This window comes from Ambystoma mexicanum, chromosome 11, assembly GCF_040938575.1.
Source record: "Ambystoma mexicanum isolate Mex_15411 chromosome 11, UKY_AmexF1_1, whole genome shotgun sequence".
Classification (NCBI taxonomy): domain Eukaryota; kingdom Metazoa; phylum Chordata; class Amphibia; order Caudata; family Ambystomatidae; genus Ambystoma; species Ambystoma mexicanum.
Window position 1 is genome coordinate 1,237,670,630 of NC_090934.1, and position 25,805 is coordinate 1,237,696,434.

Consider the following 25,805-nt stretch of genomic DNA (forward strand, 5'->3'; position numbering starts at 1 on the left):
CTTAAGGAAGATCACAAAAAAACAGCCATTCTATGGGTTTGGATTAATGAAGCCTGGCTTGGACGTAAAATGAAGATCAAAGCCCAGAAAAGGCAGCAGAAAGTACATGGGTCTACCTCTTAAGGTAAAAAGTCTGCTCTAAACTAACACCACATTATGAATTAGAGAAAAGGCCACCACTTCAGTGTTCTGAGGCCACTCAGAGTTATCACAGTAACTAAAACAGGCGTCATGTTCTTAGACATGAAATCAGCTAGTGGGTACAGCACAGGTCTAGGTAAACTGGATTGCAACATTATGGGATCACAATCTGGTGTAGGTTTGGGTTTTGAGAAATGGGTCTAAAATGCTAAACATCATGCATTGGACTATAAAAAAGGCTGGCAAAGGAAGCACTTACCCAAGTTTTCAATGGTGTAATAGCGCTGTTTGTGATCCACCTTAATGGTTTGTGCATGTGGACTGCCAACACCATACCCGATGGCGTAACCTCTCACCACGATGTTCTGATTTTCTGGGGGAGTCCAGCTCACTACGATGCTTGTGACCAGGGGTCGGACATGAAGGGAACTTGGAACATCAGGTACACGAGTTTCTGGAATCGAGAGATAATTATTCAGAATAAGAGCAACATTTACAGCCTTCCTACTGAGCCACTTTGTCCACAGATAATCTGCAATAGTTTAAATTTTAAATCAAAAGTGGCACTCACAAACTCATTGTACACTTTATTCCTCCCATCAAAAGGGCATGGCTAGTATCTCCACCTTCCCTCATGCCCCCACCATCCTGGTACTTGTATCAAACAGTCATATTCCTGTGCACATCAGCTACGTTCTTGTCCAAATAAAAAACGTTTCATATAACTATGTTGCAAGGCAGCAACAATCAAAGAGCTAGACCCCCCCCTGCTGTACTGTGCCTGGTATGGGACAGAAATGGAAGTCCACTAGACAACACCTTTCCGGTTTGATCCTCCATGTTAAGGTCCAGCATGAAGAGGCAAGTACAAACTTTTGCAGAAAAATGATAAGGACCAACAATGGGAAAATTAGTAAAGAAATGAGATTCAGATCCTACTAAATACAAATGCTGTTTTCTTGAAGTAAAAAACAGCTGTTCAAATGAATAGCAAATGAAGGCCCAACTGTATAATGCTCCGAGCACAAATACAAGATATGCTGCATCTTACATATACATATCTACATAAGACCATTCAGCTTATTCACCCCATATCAACGAATGGGCTCAAGTAACACTCAGTTATCAACCAATGTGTCGTCTCTTAGCAGCTCATGCACCTCGTCTCGCCCTGTCCATCTACTTACCATCCAGGTCGCTCTCAAACGTTTCTGCAGACACCCACTCTGTTGCCGGTCCAGTACCATTGACAGTTAGGGCTGCTACACGAAAATTGTACTCTGTTCCTCGTTCCAAACCTGCCAAGCACAAGCAGAAGTTATGCAGGGACAGATGAGAAGTACAAAGCCAGTGTCAGCTTGTTATTGCAAGATTCGGACATGGAGGTAAGAAAGGAGTGGCTATGCAAGTATGATTATGTGAAGAGTGAGCTCTATGGATGCAGAGGGAAGAGCCGGGGGTAGGTGAAAAGGTTCAATTGTTGAAAGAGCAACAATACTATAAAGAATGGAAAACTATTTACATGAAACTCTTTCTATAGTTCTAAATCGCCACAAGTTATCAATAAGGAGTGGTGGACACAAAACTCCCCAAATCTGCTAATTTGGAAAGATGTGTGAATATAGGGCACACAAGTTACTGCCTGTTCAAATGGATTTTCAGAATCAGTCCTATGGCCGGATTGAGAGAACACTGTATTGAGTTGGATAGGGAAAATCACTAATGTCTACCCATACTATCCAGGTAGTAGGACTGAGCAGTAAGGCTTAGACGTAGAGTGGGTGAGGGGGGTGTGAAGGGTTCAGATAAGCACATTGTAGTGGGGCCAGAAGGAGTCAGACACTCAGAAGACATGATTCCATTACCTTTAGTGAAAATTATAAGTAGAAGGCCTAACATTCCCCATCACTAAAGGGAGTACCCTACCAAACTAAAGAAACTAAAATGTGCTTGTCAGTTGTTATAAAGTCCAAAAGAATACAGGTCCTCCATCCAAAATATCAAGGGTAGTGGGGTAAGGGGTTAAAATGGGTTGGGGGTGCGGTTGGGGTGGTGTTACAAGGGTGGAAAATCAGGGGTCTGGCGAGGTGGGCCCAAATACCTTTTTTTTTAATGGCCGTTTTTCAGTGTTGTGCCCGTGATTAAATGTACCACTCTGTAATTGTGGTCAGTAAAATCACAACCCTTTGCCTGGTCTCTCATCCAGTTCATTCAATAACTCCTTGAATTATACACCCTCTTGGTATAACAGTCTCTGCAATTAACTCTTGTAGTTCCCTCAAGATCACTTTTCTTCCTCTTGCTTTCTGTCATCAGCGCCTCTTCTAAAATGTTCACCTCTGGGTTGAATATCTCTTTCCTTATTGGGTAGACAAGACTTGTGTGGACTCAGTCCTCTTCTGGGCTCATCACTTCTTACTTGCCTTTGATGCATATTTGATAGCTGGTCCTTTGTACTGGGATGAGGTGACGGCTTCATGTAATAACTCTTGCCTCTCTAGGTCACTCATTTGCCTCCAACTCCCATCACAGAACATTTGCCTGGCCTTCTCATTCTGGCGACTGGGATGAGTTTTCTCTGAGTGATGGCCATGCCCGCAGGACTCCCGGTTCCCCAGCTTACTTGGAAGAGGCTGGTAGTTGGGCTCGGCCCTCGCTAGTGACTATTTTTTCCCTCCGTTAGGGAGAATTCTCAGAAATGTGCTAATTCCCTCCACGTTCGAGACCCCCAGCAACTTTGCTGGATTTTGAGGACGATCATTTTATAACCTGGAGAGAGTGACCCTTTTTTCCCCACTCTCTCGTGTATTTTAAATGTGATTTCTGAACGTTGTTTTTCATTTGGTTATGAAGTCTGACAAACTCCATAGGCATCATCTTTTACATTGTGTCACAAAGCACCTTCTGCGCAGTGACACAGGGAAGTCTTCCAGATTTCCCAAAGGTTTAAATACCTTCTCTGGGATAAACTACTGTTTCCCAGAGCAGTAAAGTGAAAATAACTTTACTCACAATTTTAATTTTCTAGACCCAGGAACAGAAGTCGTCTGCTGCACTTTTTCTTCAATACAAAGGTACTGTAAAAGTGTGAGAGAACTTACCTCTTGCTGTAGAGTTTCTTGCTTCTTCTACTACTACTCACAAGTCCAACAGCTTGTGGCCCTAAATTGACTTCTTTTTCTTCAAAGACTTCTAAACCATTGTGCAAAGACTTTTTTTACCTACAAAGAAGTGCTTCAGCTCATATAGTCTTCTGCCCATTGACTTTGGCTTAGCCTGTTCCACTGAATGACTCTTATTGGGGTATCTGAAAGTATTTGCCTGCTTAAGGATATGTGTGGTCTCTTGTATGTTCCAATAACCTTTTCCTTTGACTTACTCGTAAATTATTCTAAATGCAACAGTGATATATTAATGTCCCCAGCACCCTAGCTACTGAAGTCACGCGAGGGTGTAGGTTGTGTCTGTGTGCCATCCCAAAAGGGTACTCGCTGCTTTAGAGATATTAAGAATGTGTATTTTGTGAAGTATATTTGAGTGTTACCGTTTTATTGCTCCCTTCTGAAGAAGGCTTACCCGACTGATAAATTAATAATTGTTTACTCAAGAAACCTTGTGTGTGTTTAATTGAATACTTGTCACTGAATCTATGTGTAACTCCCCTACAGCTCACATTGACCCCTCTTGAGATAAGCCTGGCTGCTCAACACGCTACCAAAACTGTGTAGTGCAAGCTTATACTAAAGGTTGGGTTTCCTATTACCTGTAGTCAGGGTTGTAGTGTTCCCAAAGGGTACTGCATACAATCGTGCCTAACACCCTCTCTCTGCTTGTCGCTTTCACGTTATCGAGCCCGCTTCAGACTCCTGCTTCACACTGGTGCTGATGGTTGGGAGCACGCCTCGCTTCCCTCATGGGCGTTATCAGCGTTCTTGGGGTGTTCTGCCCAGCTCACGCCACAACTGGGTTGCTTCTCTCGGTCGACCCGAGACGCTTCCTGCATCTGCACACACCTGTTCTAAGTCACGTTCTCTCTCTCTCTCCCTCCCTCCCTCCCTCGTTCTGTCTCTATCCACAAGTCCAAGGTTCCGCGACTAGTTTTGTGCTCTGCATCCTGACAGCATAACGTCAGAGGGCTTCCCGTGCGCATTAGGTTCCTTTCCACCTCGGCAGAGTTAGATAAGTGTCTTGCATTAAAGAGACATCCTCCTTTTCTCAGGCCATTGGGTTTACTCTTGCATTGCGTTCAGCCAAAGGCAAGGATGCCATATTGTTAGGCTTATCCGGCAGTCCCATGTACGCAATTTAATTTGCTGGAGTAGGGAGTTCCACACAGGGACGTTACGCCTTGTCCTGAAAGGGGAAGTCTCTCCCGATGAGGTCCCACTTGCCTTGACCCCTAGGAAGGGTTTTGCGGAGTGGGCTCACCTACCTCGCCTCACAGGGGCAGGAGGGGAGCGGGCTACACCTTGGTGAGAAGGGGCAAATACCTGTGATTTGTCACAACACTGAGCACTATTAATACAAATTAGGCAGAATGTATACAAGGAACAAGTTACTTTCTTACCTGGTAACCTTCTTTCGATGGGATGGTCCGACGACGTATTCTATATCTATGACAGGTAATGTCCACAGCTGTGCTGCTTCGGAAAATCTTTGGCGTCTGCGTCCTGCGTCGATGACGTTGATGCGCCGTCCCCGAGGACCTCCTCCGACGGCCGACGTCACCCGATGTGATAAGTAGGATGCACGACGCCCATAGCCTCAGTAATAGTTTTTTCCCAGAACGTGTGCCACCAGTTTTCTGCCAGTCAGACACACAAGGCCTTGCGGAACGCAAGCTGCAATCGCAAAAGAAATTCTGCAGCGGGGAAGGCAGGGAGGGAGCGATATGGAATACGTCGTCGGACCATCCCATCGAAAGAACGTTACCAGGTAAGAAAGTAACTTGTTCTTCGAGGGGATTGGGTCCTCCGACGTATTCCATATCTATGACAGACTCCCAAAGCAGTACCAAGCAAGGAGGTGGGAAAGAATTTAGAATACAAATTTAGCATGCCCAATCAAATTGCGGAATAGAGAACTGCCTTGCCAAAGGCCAGATCTTGCCCTCTCATGGAATCGAGGGAATAGTGACGTACAAAAGTATGTACTGAAGCCCAGGTGGCTGCTTCACAGATGTGACGAATAGGAACTCCCCTCTGCAGGGCAGTAGACGCAGCCACTCCTCTGGTAGAATGGGCCCGCAAGCCAGCCGGAGGGTCCTTACCCGCCAAGCGGTAACACTCGGAGATAGCTAAAATAATCCAACGAGACAAAGTGTTTCATCACAGCTTGTCCCAAACGCTTTCCAGCGTAACCAATGAAGAGTTGATCGCCCACTCTGACCTGGGACACGCGCGAAATATAAAAGCTCAACGCTCTCCGAGGATCAAGCCTATGGAGCCTCTCCTCTTCCTTACCAGGATGTGGAGGAGGATAGAACGCCGGAAGAACCACCTTCTGGCTCAAACGAAATTCCGAAACCACCTTCGGAAGAAAAGAAGGACGAACTCTAAGGACAACCCTGTCCTTGTGAAACACAGTGAAGGGTGGCTTAACTGAAAGTGCATGTAACTCACTCACTCTGCAAGCGGAAGTAACCGCAACCAAAAACAAAGTTTTCAGAGTTAACAGCCTCAACGGGCAAGAATGTAAAGGCTCAAACGGAGCACCCATAAGAAACTTAAGGTTCAAATCCCAACCTGGCACCAGAAAAGGTGACGGAGGGAACACAGTAGTGAGCCCTTTCAAAAACTGTGAAATTAAAGGAATTTTAAAATAGGAACACTCTTCAGACGAGCGCTTAAATATGGACAGCGCCGCCAGGTAACCTTTGATGGTCCCCACTTGCAAGCCCCTGTGTGCCAAAGAAAGCAAAAAAGACAGAACCATGGGAATGTCACATTCAAAAGGGTCCACATTCTGAACCCTGCACCAGTCGCAGAACTTTCTGCAACGGCACCGGTACAGAGACTTTGTTGCCGGCCGCCTGGCCGAGAGCAACACCTCCATTACGTCTTCAGGGAGGTCCCAATCCTTATACCTCAACCTTTCAGATTCCAAGCGTGAAGATTGAGGGATCTGACCCTTGATGGGTCTCAATCCCCCGTCTTTCTTCGATATAAAAAAATAAGGTGAATACCATCCCTTGTTCCTCTCCGCTACAGGCACCAGTTCTATGGCGCCTTTCTCCAGCAGGGCTTGAATTTCCTGCGCAAGGAGCGGATCCAGACTCTTCAAAGAGAGGCTCCCTGGTGGATTGTCGTGAGGTCTCTGCCGAAAAGGAAGACAGTAGCCGTGGGTTATGATCTCCAGAACCCACACATCCGAGTAATGGCTTGCCACTGTACAAGATGCTGCGCCAGCCTTCCCCCAACCGGCGAACCATGGGACCTGGCCTCATGACTGAGTGGTACCAGCTGCAGCGTTGCCCAAGGGCAAAGAGGCAACTGCCCGAGCGGCCTTGGCACCTCAAGTACCTTTATTTCCACTTCTGGCACTCTTACGATGGCCTCTTTGACTGCTAGCTCCCCTCGCTTTACTGAAGGACGAGTAATAGCGAAAGGAACCTCCCCTCCATTGCTGTCCCCTAGGACGAAAAGGCAGAGGTTGGCGAACTGCAGCGCCCAACGACTTCGCTGCAGCTTTGGAGGTCTGCAACCTCTCAAGGCTCTCGTTAGCCTTGCTGCCAAAAAGGTGTTCACCGTCAAAGGGCATGTTGAGGAGCCGGGACTGCACATCAGGAGCAAACCTAGACTTCCGCAACCACGCAAACCTGCACATTATGGTGCTCGCCGCCATGGACCGGCTGACACAATCCGCGAAGTCCAAACCCGACTGAACGGCTGCACACATGGCATCCTTGCCATCCTGAACCATAGCAAGGAAACCATCCTGTTCGTCCCCTTCGGGAATATGTTCAGCCGCTAATGCAACACAGTTCCACAGAGTGTGTATGAAACGAGACAAGGCACATATGGAGTTGGCCGCCTGAAGCGCCATACCCCTCGAAGAAAACACTTTCTTCGCCCAGCCGTCAAAACGTTTGTCGTCCCTATCCGGAGGGATGGTAGGATACGACGGCTGCTTTGCCGGGGCCGTAGCCGCCTGCACCACCAAACTCTCCGGAGTGGGGTGCCTAGACAAGTAGCAGGGGTCACTACTGGCTGGACGGTATTTTCGCGACAAAGACTTGCCCACTGCCGGGAGACTCTCTGGAGCAGTCCAAGCCGCCGCCGCCGCCACCACCACCACCCTTCTCTGCAGAGCCACATGAAAAGGCAAAACCGGGTCAGTGGGTGGACCGAGATCAAGGATGTCTGTGAGATCATCCTGAACGAACTCCCCTGGGGGAGCTGACCAACCCAAGTACTCGGTAACCCGAGACATAAGGCGCCGATATGAAGAATCGGCATGAGTGGCAGGCTCCGGCCTACAAAACTCCACCTCCGGAGAGGTGTCCAGTCCACTGGCATCATGCAGCGACTGCCGCAGGTCATCAAACTGGCTATGGCCCGAGATAAGTTCATCGGGAACCGGAACCGGAACCAAGCCGCCATCAGAGCCTTCATCACCCTCAGAAATGTACTCCAGGCGGGGAGAGGAAGACCTCTGGGGACCAAAGCAGTGCCTGACCTTAGCCAGAGCCTTTCTAGGGGCAAACCCCGTGCCACGGGGCCCCTCCGACACCACCGCCTCGAAAGACGTTGAGGGCGACGAACGAGTCGGCGCCGACAGAAAAGGCGTCGACGTCGAGCGAATCAGCGTCGACGTCAGCTGCGGTGCCGCCAGCATCGGCGGCATCGACACAGGCCTCGAAGCCGGAGCTCCGAGCGTGTCTCTCGACGACCTAGGCGCCGCCGACGACCCCCTCGGAGGCAGAGCCTCGAGACAAATCGTCAACGACCTCGGCACCACCGGCGTCGACGTCTTCTTCGAAGACGGCACAGGATCACGCGGTCTCGAGCGCGTCGAGGACCGGGACCTGGAACGGGCATGGCGAGAACGGCTACCCTTGTCCGAGCGGGACCTCTCCCGCGAACCGTGCCGACCACCCGAGCCTGAAGGTGTACGAGCAGTGTCTCTCGACCGGTGCCGACCGACCCCACTCGGAGGCGCGGACGGACCGGTGCCCTGCGATTCTAGGATCGCTAGCATCTGCTTCCCGAAGGAAGCCCATTCCTCCGGTGTCGCTTGCATGGAGGGATAAGCAACCCGCCGACGGGCGGAGTCCTCGGAAGAGGACGGGGAAGGCGACCTATGCCGGCGCTTCCGGGAATGCCTCAAAGAGGCAGAGGAGTCGCGAGACTGACTCCTGGAAGAAGACCCACTGGACTTCCGACGATGACGCGGAGAGTCGCCCCTCGAGTCATCCGTCGAAAGCCCCGCAGACCTCGACTTCCGGGGCTTAGACATCCGGCCTACCGACAGCTTCTTCTTGCGTTCCCGCAACGCCTTTGCCGTGAGCGACTGGCAGTCGACACAGTCGTCCGTATCGTGGGCCTCCCCGAGGCACCAGAGGCAGGCGTTGTGCGAGTCCGTGACCGACATCTTGGACCCACAGTCCCCGCATTTCTTGAAGCCCGGACGCGGGGTTGAAGACGAAGAAGACATCGCCACGAACAGGTCTTCACAACAAACCGAACAGGTTCAACGAACCGAGAATTGAAAACGGCAAACTCCAACGAGTCGAGGCGTACCGAGATTCACGAAGCGAACACGTTCGCGGAAAAAACGGAACTGAGGCTATGGGCGTCGTGCGTCCTACTTATCACATCGGGTGACGTCGGCAGAGGTCCTCGGGGACGGCGCATCGATGCAGGATGCAGACGCCAAAGATTTTCCAAAGCAGCACAGCTGTGGACATTACCTGTCAGATATGGAATACGTCGGAGGACCCAATCCCCTCGAAATAAAGTTATATGTATTTAGGCATTGAACAACTCTAATCAAGCAAAAATCAGTCATGTAAAACACTAAACATACACTACCCACATGTATACATTCACTTTTGAGTGCTCTGGCTTAAAAGCACTTACATTTTACTTTAAAAACAGATCAAAATATAGATCACTGTAGTATCGAAAAAGCAATTGAAGAAAGACAATAAGGTAAGTAATAAACCATTTTGAGAACATGCAAGTAAAAGATAAAAGAGTTAAACACAAACAGCTCTTCCCTTGGTAGAAGATATGGGAACCAATGCCATAAAAGTAGCAAGTTCCAATTGAAGGCTAGGAGTCTTAAGTAGGCTGAACAAGTGTTGGCAACACCAACAAGCATGTGTACGTGTTTAAACTAGTAAAAACAAAAAGCAAACTTCCTGGGTGGTCCAATCCCACCACCTTCGTGAAACCCCTTGGGGGATTGGGGTCAAGATGGTTCCTGGCACTGGACAACTGTCAAAATGAAGAAAGGACCACTACACTGTTGACCAGGTCCCCTGGGAAACAATGCAGGCATGAGACAGATTATCACTGCGATCAAACAGTGGAAGGCGAACCCCTCACGCCGGAAACAAAGAAGCAGCTTCAAGGCCCCGCGTTGTGCTGTAGAGCTGCAATTGCAGGAGGGACTTCTCTTGTTTCACAGGTAGAGGGTATGTGGGTACCCACGTCCGAATTCATGACAGATACTGATGCGAGGTAACCCGGGCGGGAGCTGGTCATTCCACAAGTTGGTCCCAGCACACTTATTAGTTTACAAATGAAGATCCCTTCTGGGTTCGAGACTCTGTTTCCACTGGTCTAGGAAACCAAGCACAGATAAAAGCCTTCTGGAGATTAGCAAGGGAGCAGGGGCTTTGCAGCGACAGTTGAAGACAGTGCTGGTTTGGTTGCAACAATGAGTTCTAGGTCTTCAGCAGGATGCTCCTCTTCGAAGGGGTCTTGGTTCCAACGATCTGAAGAATGTCTGCATGAGTCTACCCCTTTTATCCCAATCTCAAGCTTGAGTAGCCACCCAATGAGTAAGGATCTGCACCATTCAAACAGGCAGGGGCTGACCAATCATTAACAGCCTCAGCCCGACACTTCTGCACAGGAACAGACACGTTGGCCCGGATGTGGGCTGGGACCATACAGTGCAAAACCCCCACATCTGCCCACAAACGCATACCGCCACTTTGCCTAAGAAAGAGCTTACCATGTATAGCAAATTCGGAACGAGAGGGCCGGTAGAAGGCCAAAATACAACTGTACAAAGGATACAGCGAAATCTTGTGGTGCTGCTATGTTAGAGTATAAGGAACACTAGGAGGCATCATGCAGTAAAATGCAAAAGTGCACGCATGTATAAACACAGTAGAAAAATTCTGCTGCCACCAGCTTGTGGTGGACACATCATAAGTAACCATAAAGTTACTAAATCAAAAGGGAAAGGGATACAAAGAAACACTATTGCAATTCAATGTAAGGTGATGTGTGCAGTGCAAAACAAGGGATTTTGTAATGGGGGACAATGTCTCCCTGCACCGATAGCCATTGGGACTGATAAGTGCCCTTTAAACAGATGAGTTTAGCATAGGTAAAGCAAAACAGGCTTTACCTACCCCCAAAGGTCGGGTCAGGTTCAAAACACCACAAGTTGGGGATTCCATAGATGTCTATGGAGGGAAAGCAGCACAAAGAAAATATTTCTTAACACTGCCCATGCAGCCAGAAAAAGTACCTTGCTCTATACAACCAATTAATGGCTTTGAGCATCAGTACGTGGCCACACCACAAGGTTACAGCAGTTTCCAATGTTTGGGACAGGAAAGAACCAGATAAAACAATACTAATTGGCTATGTTTAAAAAAAAATATATATATACGATTTCAGGAAGCCACTTGCACATAGGACATGGTGTGGTGCTCCCGGCACTTGCTGGGAAGAAAAAGGAGGGGACTGAAGCTCACCTGCTACCTCTAAATAAAGGAGTGGGACAGAAAAGGAATTGAGCATGCATTTGCTGGATTGTGTAGGAAGCAACATATAAGGAGCCAATTAGCTATCGTTCAAAGAAGGCATTTCAGAGGATCTTGCAGTCTGAAAGAATAGCTGAGGAGTTCACCATCCATGTAATGGCCGAGACAACTAAGAAAGAGCCAACAAGCTATTACTATTCAAAGAGTCTGTATGGGACATCCACAACAACCTTTTCTACGAGATGCAAGGAGCTCAGAAGTAGTCCTGTATATAAAATGCCTTAATATAAGTCTGTGTGAAAAGCAACAAAAAGCAAAGGAAACCATGGGGCAGATTCTCACCATCTATCTGCTGGAAGAGCTGTACACCACCAATGCTTTCAGTGACATCGCTCTTGCGGGACACTTTCCTGTAGCGAATTTTGTACCCAGTGATCTGCCCATTGTGCGTACCAGGAGGTGGGGGCTGCCAGTGAACATAGATGCTCTGAAAAACATAAAACCAGCATACATTACACACAATGTTGCGAAAACAGTCATGAGGATCTAAATGAAATCTCACCTGAAACACCTGATCAACCCCGTACAAACAAAGCAGTGTTGAACTTCCTGCCAAGGGCAACTGGCTGTATATTTTGAAGGTCTGTACAGCACAAGACCCTGCAGTAATAGTCTATTCTACAGCATTTCTGTCAAGGGTTTTGCAGATTTTAACATTCGTCTAAAAGCATATTAAAAGGCTGCCCACATTACACAAGCAGATTTGCAGGCAGAAATAAAACACAAGACATCGCAATAAAGATGTTCTTGAAAATCCATGTCCTTTGTTTTCTCAATGGAACTCTCTAGAGGAAGCCGTTAACGATTAAGTTATTAAAGTATCCAGCATTCCACAGTGAATTGCTGCAGTACCAAGACGTTAAACTGAGATCCATTAGGCTGAAGGAAATGCTATGCAGAAGATGTACAGAGATGCTTCAGCCACATGGCAGACATGAGCGAGGACTCGCCTTTTTGCATAGAGTGAGCAGAAAAGTGGGTGCACTGTTAAAACCAAAGGTCCGCTGGCAACTCTAGGCACACTTAAAATGCCCTAGAAATCATGCCTTCTAAAAAACACTCACCCAGCAACTGCAGGAACAATACCACTGGGTCTACTGGACAGGTGCATTTCTATGGCTGACCACTAAAATCAGATTTTTAGCTGCTTTTCAGAACGCATCTTTTCCTCAGAGGCACAATTAGGCCAAAGCCATTGTGGGATAACCTAGCTCCAAGAAATTAGACAATTCTTTTCTCCTTTGACATGATAAAATGTTAAATGATGAAAAGCTAGGACAGTCATCTTTGACAACAGTATAATTGTATTCAAAACATGGATCTTGGGCAAGGAGGTTGGATTAACACTCTTACATCAAATTCTCGTACACAAATGTATTCAATACTTATATTACAAATTACAACTAAAATCACATGGATACTCTACAGAAAATCGATCCTGTCTACAACACCTTACCATTTACCACCTTGCATACCAACTCGTACCATCATACATAAAATTTTACACGAATGTTTCTGATGCACAAGAGAAGACAATTCCCAATAAGTCTCTCTTGTCACCCTATATCATAGGATATGTTCTTTCCTTTAGCACCTTTTTTCCTTCGTGGTGTACAAGTCCAATACAGTTCTCTTGTGGACTGTCTACGTATGTTTAGGCCGATCCAGGGCAACCAGGTATCACCCACAGTCTTCTCAACCTTCCTCAGGACAAACCACCAAGAGCGACCAAGTTCTCTCTCACCAAGCTATTGGTGGAAGATGTCTTCGACAACTTTACAGTTCCATTTTAACTCCATTGTATCAATGATGGGGGTAGTGCAAGTACTGGGGTCACTCTTAAGGTTCCCAGTCCGAAGCACCAGATTGGTTCTTTAGGGTGACTAGAACACCCTATATTGGTTTTAGGAGGTAGGATGGGGCCAGCTGTCCTTCTTGTCATGCTTGTGTTTCAGTGGCTTTCAGGGTTACGAGGAACCACAAGTTAGACTTAAAACAGCCGCTGTGCACATGTGGAATTTGGGCTCTTGTGAGCCCACATGGTAGCCTTCATATGGGATTTTATTGGTTTAGACTGGTTTATGTCCATGGGCTGTTCTGATCACATCCGGTGGAAGTCTTAAGGGCCAAACAGACTGGTTGGCCAACTGGCCCCTTTGTACCTCGCGCCCACTTGTGATTTGTGGGATGACTTTGGCCAGCTCTTCTGAATAGTAGCAGTTAAGGAGAAATCAAGTCCCTGGCCTCGTCTGTTGCTGAATTTTAGGAGGAAGCAGGTTTAGTTACCGGCTGAAGGATTTCCCCAAGAATACTGCATCCTTAGGCCCTCATCTGTCATACTGTCTGGATGCAGTGGCATAGGCACATCTTCAGGTGCATTTTCTGCAGCTAGAAGTTCAGTCTTCCTGCTGACACCACTTGTGTGCTGAGTCAGGCCTTCTGGGCCTTCTCCAGTCAGTTTTACCACTGCTTCCCACCGTTTACCGCCAGGGTCTCCCACCTTGGTGCTGGTCACTGCTGTCACCTGCAACAGTTATGTGATGCCACTATATTACCTCATCTGCTCCGTGGGCCATCTTCGGTCACCTCCACCATCTGCACATCGGGATTGTCGGCTGGGGATGGGGCAACCATTATGTCCACCAAACTTTTGGAATCTGCTCTGCTGGGTACTCCCCCCCCCCCCCATCTTTAGTGTTCTTTGCAGGTGTTTTCACTCCTGGCTTGAAGATCTTTATCCTTTTATCATCTGGTTCTTTGTTGGCCCAGGGTTCAAGTCACTGGGCGCAAGATTTTAAAGAACACCTATTAAAAAGCCCTGAACTTACTGGATTGTTCACCCTGCCTAGAACTGAATTTCAGGGAACCAAATCCATTAGTACTTACCCTCATGGGCTCCTCTGGTCCAGGGTAAAGACTTCAGAAGCTGGTCTTCACTTCATTTCCCATTGGTTAAGATTGGGGGCTGTCCAGTTGTGCTGCAACGCCTCCTAGAGCTCCTGGTTCTCAAACAGACCTCTGGATTTCATCATTGGGATCTCTACTGGACCTCCGTGGGATTGTTTGCCAACAAATCCACATCAGTGAGGTGGAACTGACACTTACCTCCATTTTCACCATACAGGCAAACAGGCAACTGACATTGTCCCATTTATCCCTAGGGAACTTTCCACTCACCATGGACCTTTTCTAACGTGACGTTGGGGATACTCATCTGCCAATGGACATTTTTCCTGTACACTACATTAATACTTACCAGGGATATTTAATTTAGTTTTAAAGTTGTGCTCTCCACTTCCCTAAATGTGAATAATAGTGCTGTTAGAGGGACTACCGGACCTTTTGCATATTTTGAGGTACTTGGGGTCTCACCCTAAGTTACCAGGGTAATACAAAGGTGAACCCCTTGCTCACTGTGCACATCAAGGCACAGCGCCACCTTACCAATGAGGCCTGACTAAGCAAAAACACGTGTCTGGAGTTGCTGTTGGTACTCTTGTTCAGAGGAGATGTGCCTAGCATTTTGGTGCTGACTGTCTTTGGGTGGGACAAAGACTGATATGCATATGGAAATGTCTCCTCAGTGAAAAGCACGGTGAGCTAAAGCGTGGTTGAGACTCTCCTGGGAGCCTTCCACCCAAGAACAGGTCAATGGGCTGTGTTTGTACCAGTAGAGGGACTCGCAGACCTTTTGCTTAATATAAAGAACACCCACTGGCCTAACAAAAGCATTGAGCATTTGTGATCAGAAGGGACTCAATTAATAGCACAAAGACAAAAGCAATGTCCAGTCATTGGTCATCTGGGAAACAAATGGACTATTTTTTTTTTTTTTTAATTACTTATGCGTGCGCTTTAGTTAAAAGGTTTGTCAGGCCCCTCAACTTGCTAAAAGTGTGGTTTTACATAAAAGATGGGCTGGAGTCACTTATTTTCTAAACATTTTAGCATTTACACCATTGTGCCAAGTATAGAGATCTTTAGGGCCGAGTGTCTTTGGCGGTGTTATATGGTGCCAAACTCAAATATCAAGTCTTTGGTATTTGGGGAAAATTATTCTTAAAACAATTACTTTCATTATCAAATGGCACGCCCACTAATCGCTTCACTATGTGGCTATATTTAAGTTTATTTTATTGTGGCTCAAACTCTGGAACTTATACCATACAAAAGGGCAATGTTGAAGGTTTTGCACAGGACAGGGAACTAGATTGATCATGAGCTAGGCATGTTTGGTCAATCTTGTATACAATTGGCTGGCAGGGTCTTTAAAATAACCCTAAATTAATAGTTTTCACCTTACAAAAAGGAACAAGTTGCATACCTGTAACTATTGTTCTGCAGCATGCTCATGAATATTCCCCGTCGTCAGGCTGGGAATCCTCGGTAAAAGAAAAAACAGTTTCACTTACAAACTATTTCTCCTTTAAACCAATCGCTGTCCTTTGGGTCATACTGCCCCCAACAAATGACAGTCCTCTCCCTAAGCCACTCCCCTGGCAGCCATCTTCAGATTTCGTATGCACATAAAGTGGCAGTATGACCAATAAGCAGTGCCTTAAGTGGCACTACAAATCGAGCCGGGGCTCATCGAGGGGGCGTGGCCTAACAGCGGGGGTCTTGATGGCCCGTTAGGCCACGCCCCCTTAACGAGCCCGGGCTCAATGGGCTACTGCCACCCCTGCCAGGCAGCCTTTCGTATAGATTAGCACCCTCTCCCCTATGGGGAGAGGGTGCTGATCTCTGCATTTATTTTGTGTAGGCTTGCCTGGCAGGGGACAGCGCCTGCCTATTCAGCCTTAATGGTGGTGCTGCCCCTCGCCAGCTGGGGAGGGGCAGCACCACCATTAAGGCTGAAAACGTGAGGCCACTGGAAGCAGAGACCTTTTTCCTAAATACTGAAACTCCCGCGAATGCGCGGCAGCTCCAGTATTTAGAAAGCAAGGCCTCTGCTTTCAGCGGCCTCACGTTTTTTCCATAATGGTGGCGCCGGCCGACGGGAATCTCTTGATTAAAGGGATGCCTCGCAGGTGCGGCGCCACCATTATGGCTGAACGGCATTTTTTTCTGTAGCCTGAAGCTCTCGCAAATGAGCGAGCGCTTCAGGCTGTAGAAAAAAATGCCTTTTCGTGTAGTGGCCGGGGCTGCCAGGGGAGATTACTGGGCCCCGGCAGGGCCCCGCCTCAAAACGAAATTTCAGAGCCTGCCGGGGCCCAGCCCCGGCAGGCCCCGGCCCACTTAAAGCCCTGCCAATAAGAGCCAAAGAGGGGAAGGTAGGAGAGTTTGCACTTGAATCCATGCAAGACCCATGCTGGAGAACAATAGCTACAGCTAAGTAACGTGTCCCTTCTACAGAATGGGGCCTTGCATGGTTTCACATGCTCATGAATACGATTATACAGCAGTACATATAAACAACCACGGGAGGTGGTAAGGCTTCACAGAAGCAATACACTTACCGCTGGAACAGACGTGCCTCAAGTGAACAGGTTGCGGATTACTGCTTGGCCGACTCTGGACTCCTCCCTCGACAGCCACCGTAACGGCGCCGACGTCACCATGCCCATAAATAGCCATGCACAGCGTCCGTTGCTCAGTTCCGTTTTGTAGCATAAGATAAGTCATGCCTGAATTGGTTATTGACCTTGAAGGAGCGTAAGCTGCAACCACAAGGGAAGTGTTACTGCGGGGATGGATGGGAGGGGCAATAAAGAATACGTCGTCGGAACATCCCATCGAAAGAACGTTACAAGGTAAGAAGTAAACTTGTTCTTCGAAGGGATTGTGTCCTCTGACATTTTCCTTATCTTTGATAGACTCCCATAGAAGTGTTGTGTAATTGGAGGTGGGAGTAAAAACGCCATGTTTCCTTTTAGGAATGAACAGAATGTAATACTGCTTTGCCAAACCTAGTCTCTTGACTAGAGGAGGAATCCAGGTTGTAAAATCTTGTGAAGGTATGTGCGGACGACCATGTGGCAGCCGCACATATATCTCGAACCGGAACCCCTCTTTGGAGGGCCGAAGAGGCTGTGATACCCCTGGTTGAATGAGCCATAAGATTTTGAGGAGGCTCTTTCCCTGCTAGTTTGTAACATTCCAGAATGGCCAAAATAATCCATCTGGAAATGGTCTGTTTTGTTATCGGTAGTCCCAATTTGTGCCCCGAGTAACCTATGAATAGTTGGTCTGCTTGCCTAATCCTAGCAAGTCTGCTGATGTAAAAGCTTAAAGCCAGCCTTAGGTACAGCCTGTGTAGCCTTTCTTCCTCTTTCCCCGGATGGGGAGGAGGATAGAATGAAGGGAATGTAATCTTCTGAGTGATTTGGAATTCAGAAACCTCCTTTGGGAGGAAATTAGGCTTCACCTGTAGGACAACTTTGTCTTTATGAAAAATGGTATGAGGGGGGTTACAAGATAGAGCTTGTAATTCGCTCACCCTTCTAGCAGATGTTAGTGCCACTAATGAGACAGTTTTAAGGGTGAGAAATCTTAGCGAACAAGAGTGGAGTGGTTCGAAAGGAGTACCCATCAGGAAATATAAGACTAAATTCAAGTCCCATAAGGGAACTTGTAATGGTCTGGGAGGGTAGACATTAGTTAATCCCTTTAGAAATTGTACTACTAAGGGTAATTTGAAATACGATGGCTCCTCTGCAGTGTGCTTGAAGATCGATAGCGCTGTGAGATAGCCCTTGATCGTGCCAACTTGAAGGCCTGATTTTGCCAAATAGAGTAGAAAGGATAACACTGTTGGTGTACCACATGAAAATGGGTTGATATTCTCTTCTCTACACCAGCTGCAAAATTTGTTCCAACGGCGGCGGTATAAAGACTTTGTTGCTGGCCTTCTGGCCGAAAACAACACCTCCATAACGTCATCAGGGAGGTCCCAATCCTTGTATCTCAACCTTTCAGAAGCCAAGCGCGAAGGTTGAGGGTTCTGATGCCTGGATGGAGAACCTGACCTCCCTTCTGTGAGAGAAGATTCTCTTGAGTGGAAGGCGAATTGGAGGGCAGATGGACATGTCCAGAAGGTCCGGGTACCACGTTCTCCTGGCCCAGTCTGGGGCAATTAGGATCATGGTCCTCCGGAATCTTCTCAACCTCCTGATCATTTGAGGAATGACAGGGACTGGTGGAAGGAGTGGAAACTCCCAGTCCACTACGAACGCGTCCCCTAGAGCTCCTCTCGAGGGAAATTCCCTTGAACAAAACAGATTGCACTTCCTGTTGGTACTGGTGGCGAACAGATCCACTTGAGGGGTTCCCCAAAGGGCGAAGATCTCCTGAAGGACTTCCTGAGCTCGTTACCACTCATGGGAAACTGTGCCCTGCCTGCTCAGAGCGTCCGCCGTCAAGTACTTCTCTACTACTAGGTGAACTGCCGATAGAGAGATTCCTTCTTGAATTGCCCAAAACCAGAGCTGCATTGCCTCTCTGGACAGTGGCAGTGATCCCACGCCTCCTCTTTTGTTGAGGTAGTGCATGGCCACTGTATTGTCTGTCATTATCAGGAAAAAATTTCCCCTGTACTGATGGTAGGAAAGCTTTCAGCGCTAGTCTGATCGCTCTCAGCTCCAATAGGTTGATGTGTAGTCTGGACTCCGATGGAGACCAACGACCGCTGATGGTCAAGTCGTTGGCATGGTCTCCCCACCCCGTGAGTGAGGCGTCCGTGACTACTGTTATCTCCGGCCATGTTTGCCAAAACAGTTCTCCTTTCAAAATGTTCTCTCGATAAGCCCACCATTGAAGGTCTCGGGCTACCTTGTCCGGAATCCGAAGGAGATCTGTAATTTTTCCTGAGAACTGCGACCACTGGGTTCTTAGTGCCCATTGGAGCGATCTCATTCTCAGGCAAGCCTCTGCCACAAGGAAGATGCAGGATACCATGAGGCCTAGCAACCTCAAAAAGTCGAAGGCTGGGAGATGTTGGGCATTTTGAAACATGGTGACCATCTGCAGAATATCTTGAGCCCTCACCTTTGGTGGCGAGGCTTTTCCCAGAGAGTGTCCAGGACCGCTCCGATGAACTGGAGCCTCTGTGATGGTATCATCTGTGACTTATTTAAATTGAGGGAGAAGCCCAGTTTGTGAAGGAAGTGTCAGACAATCTAGCTGGATCTGAGCTTGTTCCGAAGCTACAGCACTGATCATCCAATCGTCCAGGTAGGGGTAGACGTGAATCCCTCCCTTAGACTTGCCGCCACTATCGACATTAACTTGGCAAAGACCCTCGGGGCAGAGGTCAGCCCAAATGGCATAACTCGAAATTGATCATGAGAGCCGCCAATTGCGAACCTCAGGATCTGAGAGAGTTACCATCTTGAACTTGAATTGAATTTGTTAAATTCTCGTAATTCCAAGATAGGTCTCAGTCCTCTGTCTTTCTTCGGGATGAGAAAGTAGGGGGGGGGGTGGAGTACTAGCCCTTGTGTTCCTCTTCGCTACAGGTACCGGCTCTATGGCACCTTTCTCTAGCAGGTCTACAATTTCCTGAAAGAGGCGCGGATCTGGAACTTTCAGAGAGCTGTTCCCCGGTGGATGACTCTGAGGGATGCGTAGAAAAGGCAGGCAGTAACCTTGGGCAACTGTCTCCAATGCCCAAGCATCTGACGTAATAGCCTGCCATTCCGTCAGATATTGAGTTAACCTGCCCCCTACTGGTGTCTTGAGAGGAGTGTCCTCAGAGCGGTTTGGAGGCGGCTGATGCAGATGCCGAGGGTAAAGAGGCACCTGCTGCTGCTTTTGTATTTTTACCCCGTCCACCTCGGGTGAATTTTATCTGACACCTTTGAACTGGCTGTCCTCTGCCTCTTCCGAATGCGGAATAGAAACAAAAGGACACCTCTCCAAGAGGTTCCTGAGGGGCGATATGATGTCTGACGGATTGCAGCTCCCAGGGATTTTGCAGCTGCCTTTGATGTTTGAAGCTTTTCTAAACTGTCATCCGCCTTCTTACCAAACAAAGAAGAGCCGTCAAAGGGCATATTCAAGAGTCTGCTTTGTACATCTGGAGCAAAACCAGACTTTCGCAACCAAGCAAATCTCCTGGTTGTTGTACTTGCCGCCATGGCCCTGCTGATGCTGTCAGCAGAATCTATGCCAGTCTGAAGGGATTCGTACATTGCGTCCTTACCATCCTTAATGATGTTGAGAAACGCTTCCCTTTCTTCTCCCTCCGGGAGGCAGTCAGCTGCTGATGAAGACACTCCCAAAGTGTGTGGCTGAACCTTGCGAGCGTACAAGTAGCATTGATGGATTTTAACGCCATGCTACATGCAGAAAAGACTTTTTTGGCCATAGAATCATATCTCTCGTCATCCCTGTCCTGTGGAACAGTAGGGTAAGCCGATTTACTACCTGATGAAGTTGCTGCCTGAACAACCAGACTCTCCGGAGTTGGGTGTTTGGATAAATATTCAGGGTCAGCAGTAGACACTCTACTTGGCTGATCATTTTTTGTTAACCGCCGGGATAACCTCAGGGGTTTCCCAGTTTGCCAATATTTTCCTTTGTAGTGCCGCATGAAATGGCACCACAGGATCCTCCTGTGGACCTTTAACCAAAATATCTGTGAGGTGGTCTTACTGAAAAGCAGGTGAAGGTGTAGACCACCCCAGAAACTCCATTATCCTTGCCATCAAGGTTCTATAAGGGGTTTCAGCATGTTCCCCTGGGTCTGGTTTGGCAAATTCCACTTCTGGGGAAGTGTCCAACCCACTTGCTTCATGTAAGGATTCTTGGAGGTCCTTAAACCTACCTTCCTCAGAGGTAAATTCCTCTGGTACAGGAGTTGCAGATCCCTGCAACTCAAAAGGTCTCTCCTGATCCAAAATCTCCCCTTCCTCATAAATAGATGCTAAGGCTCTGGAATGATCAGATCTTGGAAATGGTATAAATCCCATTTCTAGAGCAGAAGGGGCCAAATTCGTCATAATTGGCTGAGAAAACGTCGACGTGGACGTTAAAGGCTTCGAAGCCACCGAAAAAGGCGTTGAGAAAGTTGGTAGAGGCCGCGAGGAACTCGAGAGTATCGGAATTCTACTCGAGGTTGTCGATGACATTCTCGTGATCGAGGCTCTGGGTATGGCCACTGGCTGTGAGGTGGCCGTGGGTTTGTCCTTTCTCGGCATCGAAGACGTCGTCGAATCGACTGACCTGTGCGTCGAAGACGCAGATCTATGCGACCTTGCCTTTACTCGAGGGTTTGCAACGCTCTCGAGTAGCTTCTTTCGCCGGGTGCTGCGACTCGCAGCGTTTTGATTTTTCGGGTCTTTCACCCAGGGTATCACCCTCAGCAGTCTTCGAGGGGGTCGAGGCTGCTTTCTCGAAGACGCGAAGTATCTTTTTCCAGAATTCCTCCCACTCAGCCTGAGAGCTATGTTTTGTGGGGCAGGAGACTCTTTTTGGGGAAACGGAAGACGAGGAAGGGGATCTTCGACGTCTTTTTTGAATGCTTAGATCTCGAAGAATGATGGGAACTGCTTCGAGACCTAGAACGAGAAGGTCTTTTGTGATGGCGAGGAGACAAATGTCTCGACTCCGCTGAGGAAACTTTCGAAGAAGTTTTAACTGCCTTACCTCTCTCGAGCTTCCCCTTACGCTCCTTCAAGGCTTTCGCCGTCATGGACATGCAGTCCTCGCACTCCGAACAATGGTGCTCGACTCCCAGGCACCACAAACAGATCCTCTGAGAATCCGTCGACAACATTTTCTTTCCACAGTCTCAACATTTTTTGAAGCCGGACCGTGGTGTCGTCGGTTCGGATGAGGAAGCCATCGAGTACGAGTCGGTATTCACGAGGAATAATGAAGTATATTTGACTGAAGAACTGAGCAACGATATTCCGAAGCCCCGAGAAGCGTGGAAAAACAGAACTGAGCAACGGACGCTGCGCGTGGCTATTTATGGGCATGGTGACGTCGGCGCCGATACGGTGGCTGTCGAGGGACATCAACTCGGACGTCGATGCGCAGCGCCCTCTGCTGAAAAAAAAATTCCGAGGCCAGCAAGCTGGAGACGAATTATCAAAGATAAGGAATACGTCGGAGGACACGATCCCTTTGAAACCTTGTTGCTGCAATGGCTCTGGTGCAACGGGCTCTCGGCCGGCCTGAAAGCTGTCTGTTGGCCAGACAATGGCAATGCATGATAGAGCCAGAGAGCCACCTGGAGTTGGAAGCCTTCGACAGGGCCTTCCTTTGTCACGCAGGTCCAAAACTGACAAAAAGCTGAGACTTCTTCCGGAATTCCGAACGATATGGCGGCCAGGTGCACCTGAATAGAGGCGTGGGAGAGGCCAGCGAGAGCAGGTACAGAAGAAGCAGTCATGTGCAGCTTCTTCCACTTGTGCTTGTAGCAAGCCAATGTAGCGGGGACCCTGGCTTTAGCTAGGATCTTCCTGCATTCCAAAGGCAGCGAAAACTGTCCAAATTCTAAGGCTGCAGGAGCCAGGCCGCGAGGGACAAATGCTGAGTCGTGGTGTACTATTGCACCTCCTTCTATGGAGAGGCCATGATGAAGTGGAGGAAGCTTGACGGCCGAAACCACAGACAGATGAACAGGTCAGAGTACCAGATCTGCCTGGGCCACACTGTGCTATGAGGATCACCTTGCAGTGGCAAAGTCCGAGTGTGTTGATCAGTCGTTTCAACAACAGAACTGGAGGAAAAGTGTACAGGAAGAGGTTATCCAACGAGAACAGGAAGGCATCCCCCAGACTCCTTTGCTGACGATATCGGCTGGCAAACCAACACTTGCTGTTGGCAGCCGTTGTGAAGGAGGTTGATCTGAGGGAGACCCCCACTCAAAGAGATGACATGTGCACCTGCTGAAACTCCCATTTGTGGCAGGACCGCAGCTCCCTACTGAGAGGGTCTGCAATGGTGGTCTTGACACCCGCTAGGTGAAACAGGATGAGGAATATGCGCTGAAGAATGGCCCAATGCCACAGAATTTGTGCTTCCAGACAGTGGTGCAACACAAACTTTGAGGCCCCCCCCCCTGCGAGCCATCCTGAGGGATTCCCCCCCCCCCCAAATCTGCAACAAATCATGGGTCACGCCACACTCTTGGCTGGCCAAGATTACCACGCTTGAGCAATATGCAGGAACGTGCTGCTGCAGAGGTACGCCGCACACTGCACTAGGAGAATATAAATATGCGTTTTAATGCGCTATACAGCACACTGAGAAAAAATGGCTAAAAGGCCAGAGCTTTTGAAATAGTTTTGTAAGGTAACACCAATCCAAAAATCCAATACATGCAAGTCACCAACAGTGCCCAGGAACATTAATGCTTTAACCTCTTAAGTGCCATTGAGGTTCCCCCCCCCCAGTGCCAATGGGTTTTTTTTAAAATCGCGGTATTCACCACCCAAACCTGCCAGCATTTCCCCCCTCATTAACCCCTTAAGTGCCACCGACGAGCCGGCTCGTCGGTGGCAACCTGGAGCGGTTTTTACCGACGAGCCGGCTCGTCGCTGGCATTTAAAGCGTTAATATAATGCTTTGCTATTAAAAGGCCATGCCACAATGAAAACATGTCCAACTGGCTGCACAATGTATACCAGTCTAGCCACGTAATAACATTACAGTAAAGCATGCCAGGCCACATTTAGACATGCCTAGACTAATTGCACCAAAATGCCAGTCATAGCAAAAAATGCAGTCTAGTTGGGTAATTACACTTAGCAAGACTGCTTTATCAGAGCTGCCCAGTTAAAAATAAATCAAGCCAAACTAAGAAAGGACTAGACTGGCTGCACCAAAATGCCTCTCTAGCCACTAATACCACATATCATGCCTGCCTGGCCTGGTCATGGATGACCATTAAGATTAATCGCACAATACCCGTCCCACCCAACCCACACATCCACTCTCCCTGCCCCAAACCCCCAAAATCAACTTATTGGCCCAGTATTACCTCAAAGTCCCTTTTCCTTGTACCAGTGCATAAGCATAAGGCTCTTTGCCTCATAGCTAAGTACTGGGATGAGGAAGAGTGGGACTAGGAGTAATGAAGATTACAGGTAACTAAGCCAAGCATTACCTCAATTTGGTGGTGGCGTTGTCCGTGAAGACCGGCATCACCTTTCCCTGGAGCGGAGGCTGATAGATGCAGGAAGACTACATCCCCTGCAGGGACTTCATGGATGATGGACCACATTGTTATCACGGAAGCCGTCGACAGCCGTAGGACCTTTCCTCGGATGGCCATCACCCTCTCTTCCGAGGGAGTCGCCAGACGAGACTTTTGAGTCAGGCACCCAGGAACAGTGCACGTTCTACGATGGCACTACGCAGGACTTCAGACAGCTGATTGAGAATCCGAGCGAAGTCAGAATTTGGACGGTTTCCATGGTGTGCTGAGTTGCCAGTGTGTGCGAGCAAGACCGGATGAGCCAATCATCCAGGTATAGGTAAACATGGATTCCTTTGCGGTGCAAATGAGCTGCCACCGTGGCCAGGCATTTGGGGATACTCTTGGGGGGCGATTTTAGGTCAAAGGGCAAGGCCTTGAACTGGTAATGTCGCCCCCTGAACGACAAACCGTAGGACCTTCTAGTGTTTGTGATGAATGGGCATGTGGAAGTAGGCCTCTTCGAGGTAGAGGGTCGCCGGGAAATCCCCCCCACCCCTACCCCGCACCCTCCACCAGTTGGTAGAGTACGTGCTGCAATGTGACCATCCTAAACTTTAGTGATTTGAGGAACTTCTTGAGGCGCTGCAGATAAAGGATTGGGTGCCACCCCCCTGACTTCTGTACCAGAAAGTATCTGGAGCACACACTGGAGCTGCTGAGGGGCCGGTTCGATTGTCCGTTTGCCTAGCATGGCCTGAACTTCCTTCAGCAGCTGAGACACGTGCAGTTCTTATCTCGTGACAGGAGGAATGTGTGGGCATCTGTCCTGGAATTCCAAAACACACCACTGAAGGACATTGAGCACCCTTTTGTCCGTGGAGATCTTTCGCCACTGATCAACGTTTGATAGATGGCCTCCCACTGGGGTGCAGATGTGGGGGAGTGGGTCCTGGGCCAGTTCAGGCTTGCTTCAGCATCTGCGTCCTGGATGGTGGGGCGAGAATGCTGGGAGCCACTGGCTGGGAGCGTCCTCAATAAGCCTGCTGGGTGGCAGAGCTGGAGGGCTGACGAAAGGAGGTAGTGAAGGTCTGGAGACTCTCCCCTTAGAAGAACGAATAAGACAGGCTCTGCTGAAGGGTGCCCGAAGAATGCACCGTCTCAGTGTCAGTCTTTATGGCCTGAAGAGTTTTGTCGACGCCTTGCCAAACAGCCTCTCACCATCTGTGCAGAAGTTGGTGGCTTTGAGCTAACCCTGGCAATGGAGGGCCACACCATTCCGCAACTGGCAAAAGCCGAAATCTGCGATGTCGAGCGCGATGGTGATTGTGTGGTCGGTAGCCACCCCCCCACTCCTGGAACAGGGCTAAGGCATCAGCATTATCGTCAGGGAGGAAGTGTATGATGGGCCCCAACCTATAACAACTCCTTGTTGTACCTTGACAGGATTGGGAGGGCGTTAGCAGCCTTGATTGTTGAAGCTGCCCAAGTGGTGATGCGCTTTCCTGCACCATCTAGCTTCTGAACCTCCTAGTCCGGAGGAACCATTGACAAAGAAGAGGGGTTTGA

The 25,805-nt window shown here is 48.6% G+C and overlaps 1 protein-coding gene across 9 annotated transcripts in view; it reads right to left on the reverse strand.

The window, feature by feature from the left end:
- Nucleotides 1-25,805, reverse strand: part of NEO1 (neogenin 1) — a 1,161,518-nt gene that overhangs the window by 359,668 nt on the left and 776,045 nt on the right. For all 9 annotated transcript variants that reach the window (XM_069624609.1, XM_069624607.1, XM_069624606.1 and 6 more), the window contains exons 13-15: nt 11,432-11,576; nt 1,329-1,439; nt 401-595 (exon numbers count right to left, since the gene is read on the reverse strand). In XM_069624609.1, coding sequence (XP_069480710.1) covers nt 401-595; nt 1,329-1,439; nt 11,432-11,576 — 451 coding nt within the window. The remainder of the gene's footprint in view (nt 1-400; nt 596-1,328; nt 1,440-11,431; nt 11,577-25,805) is intronic.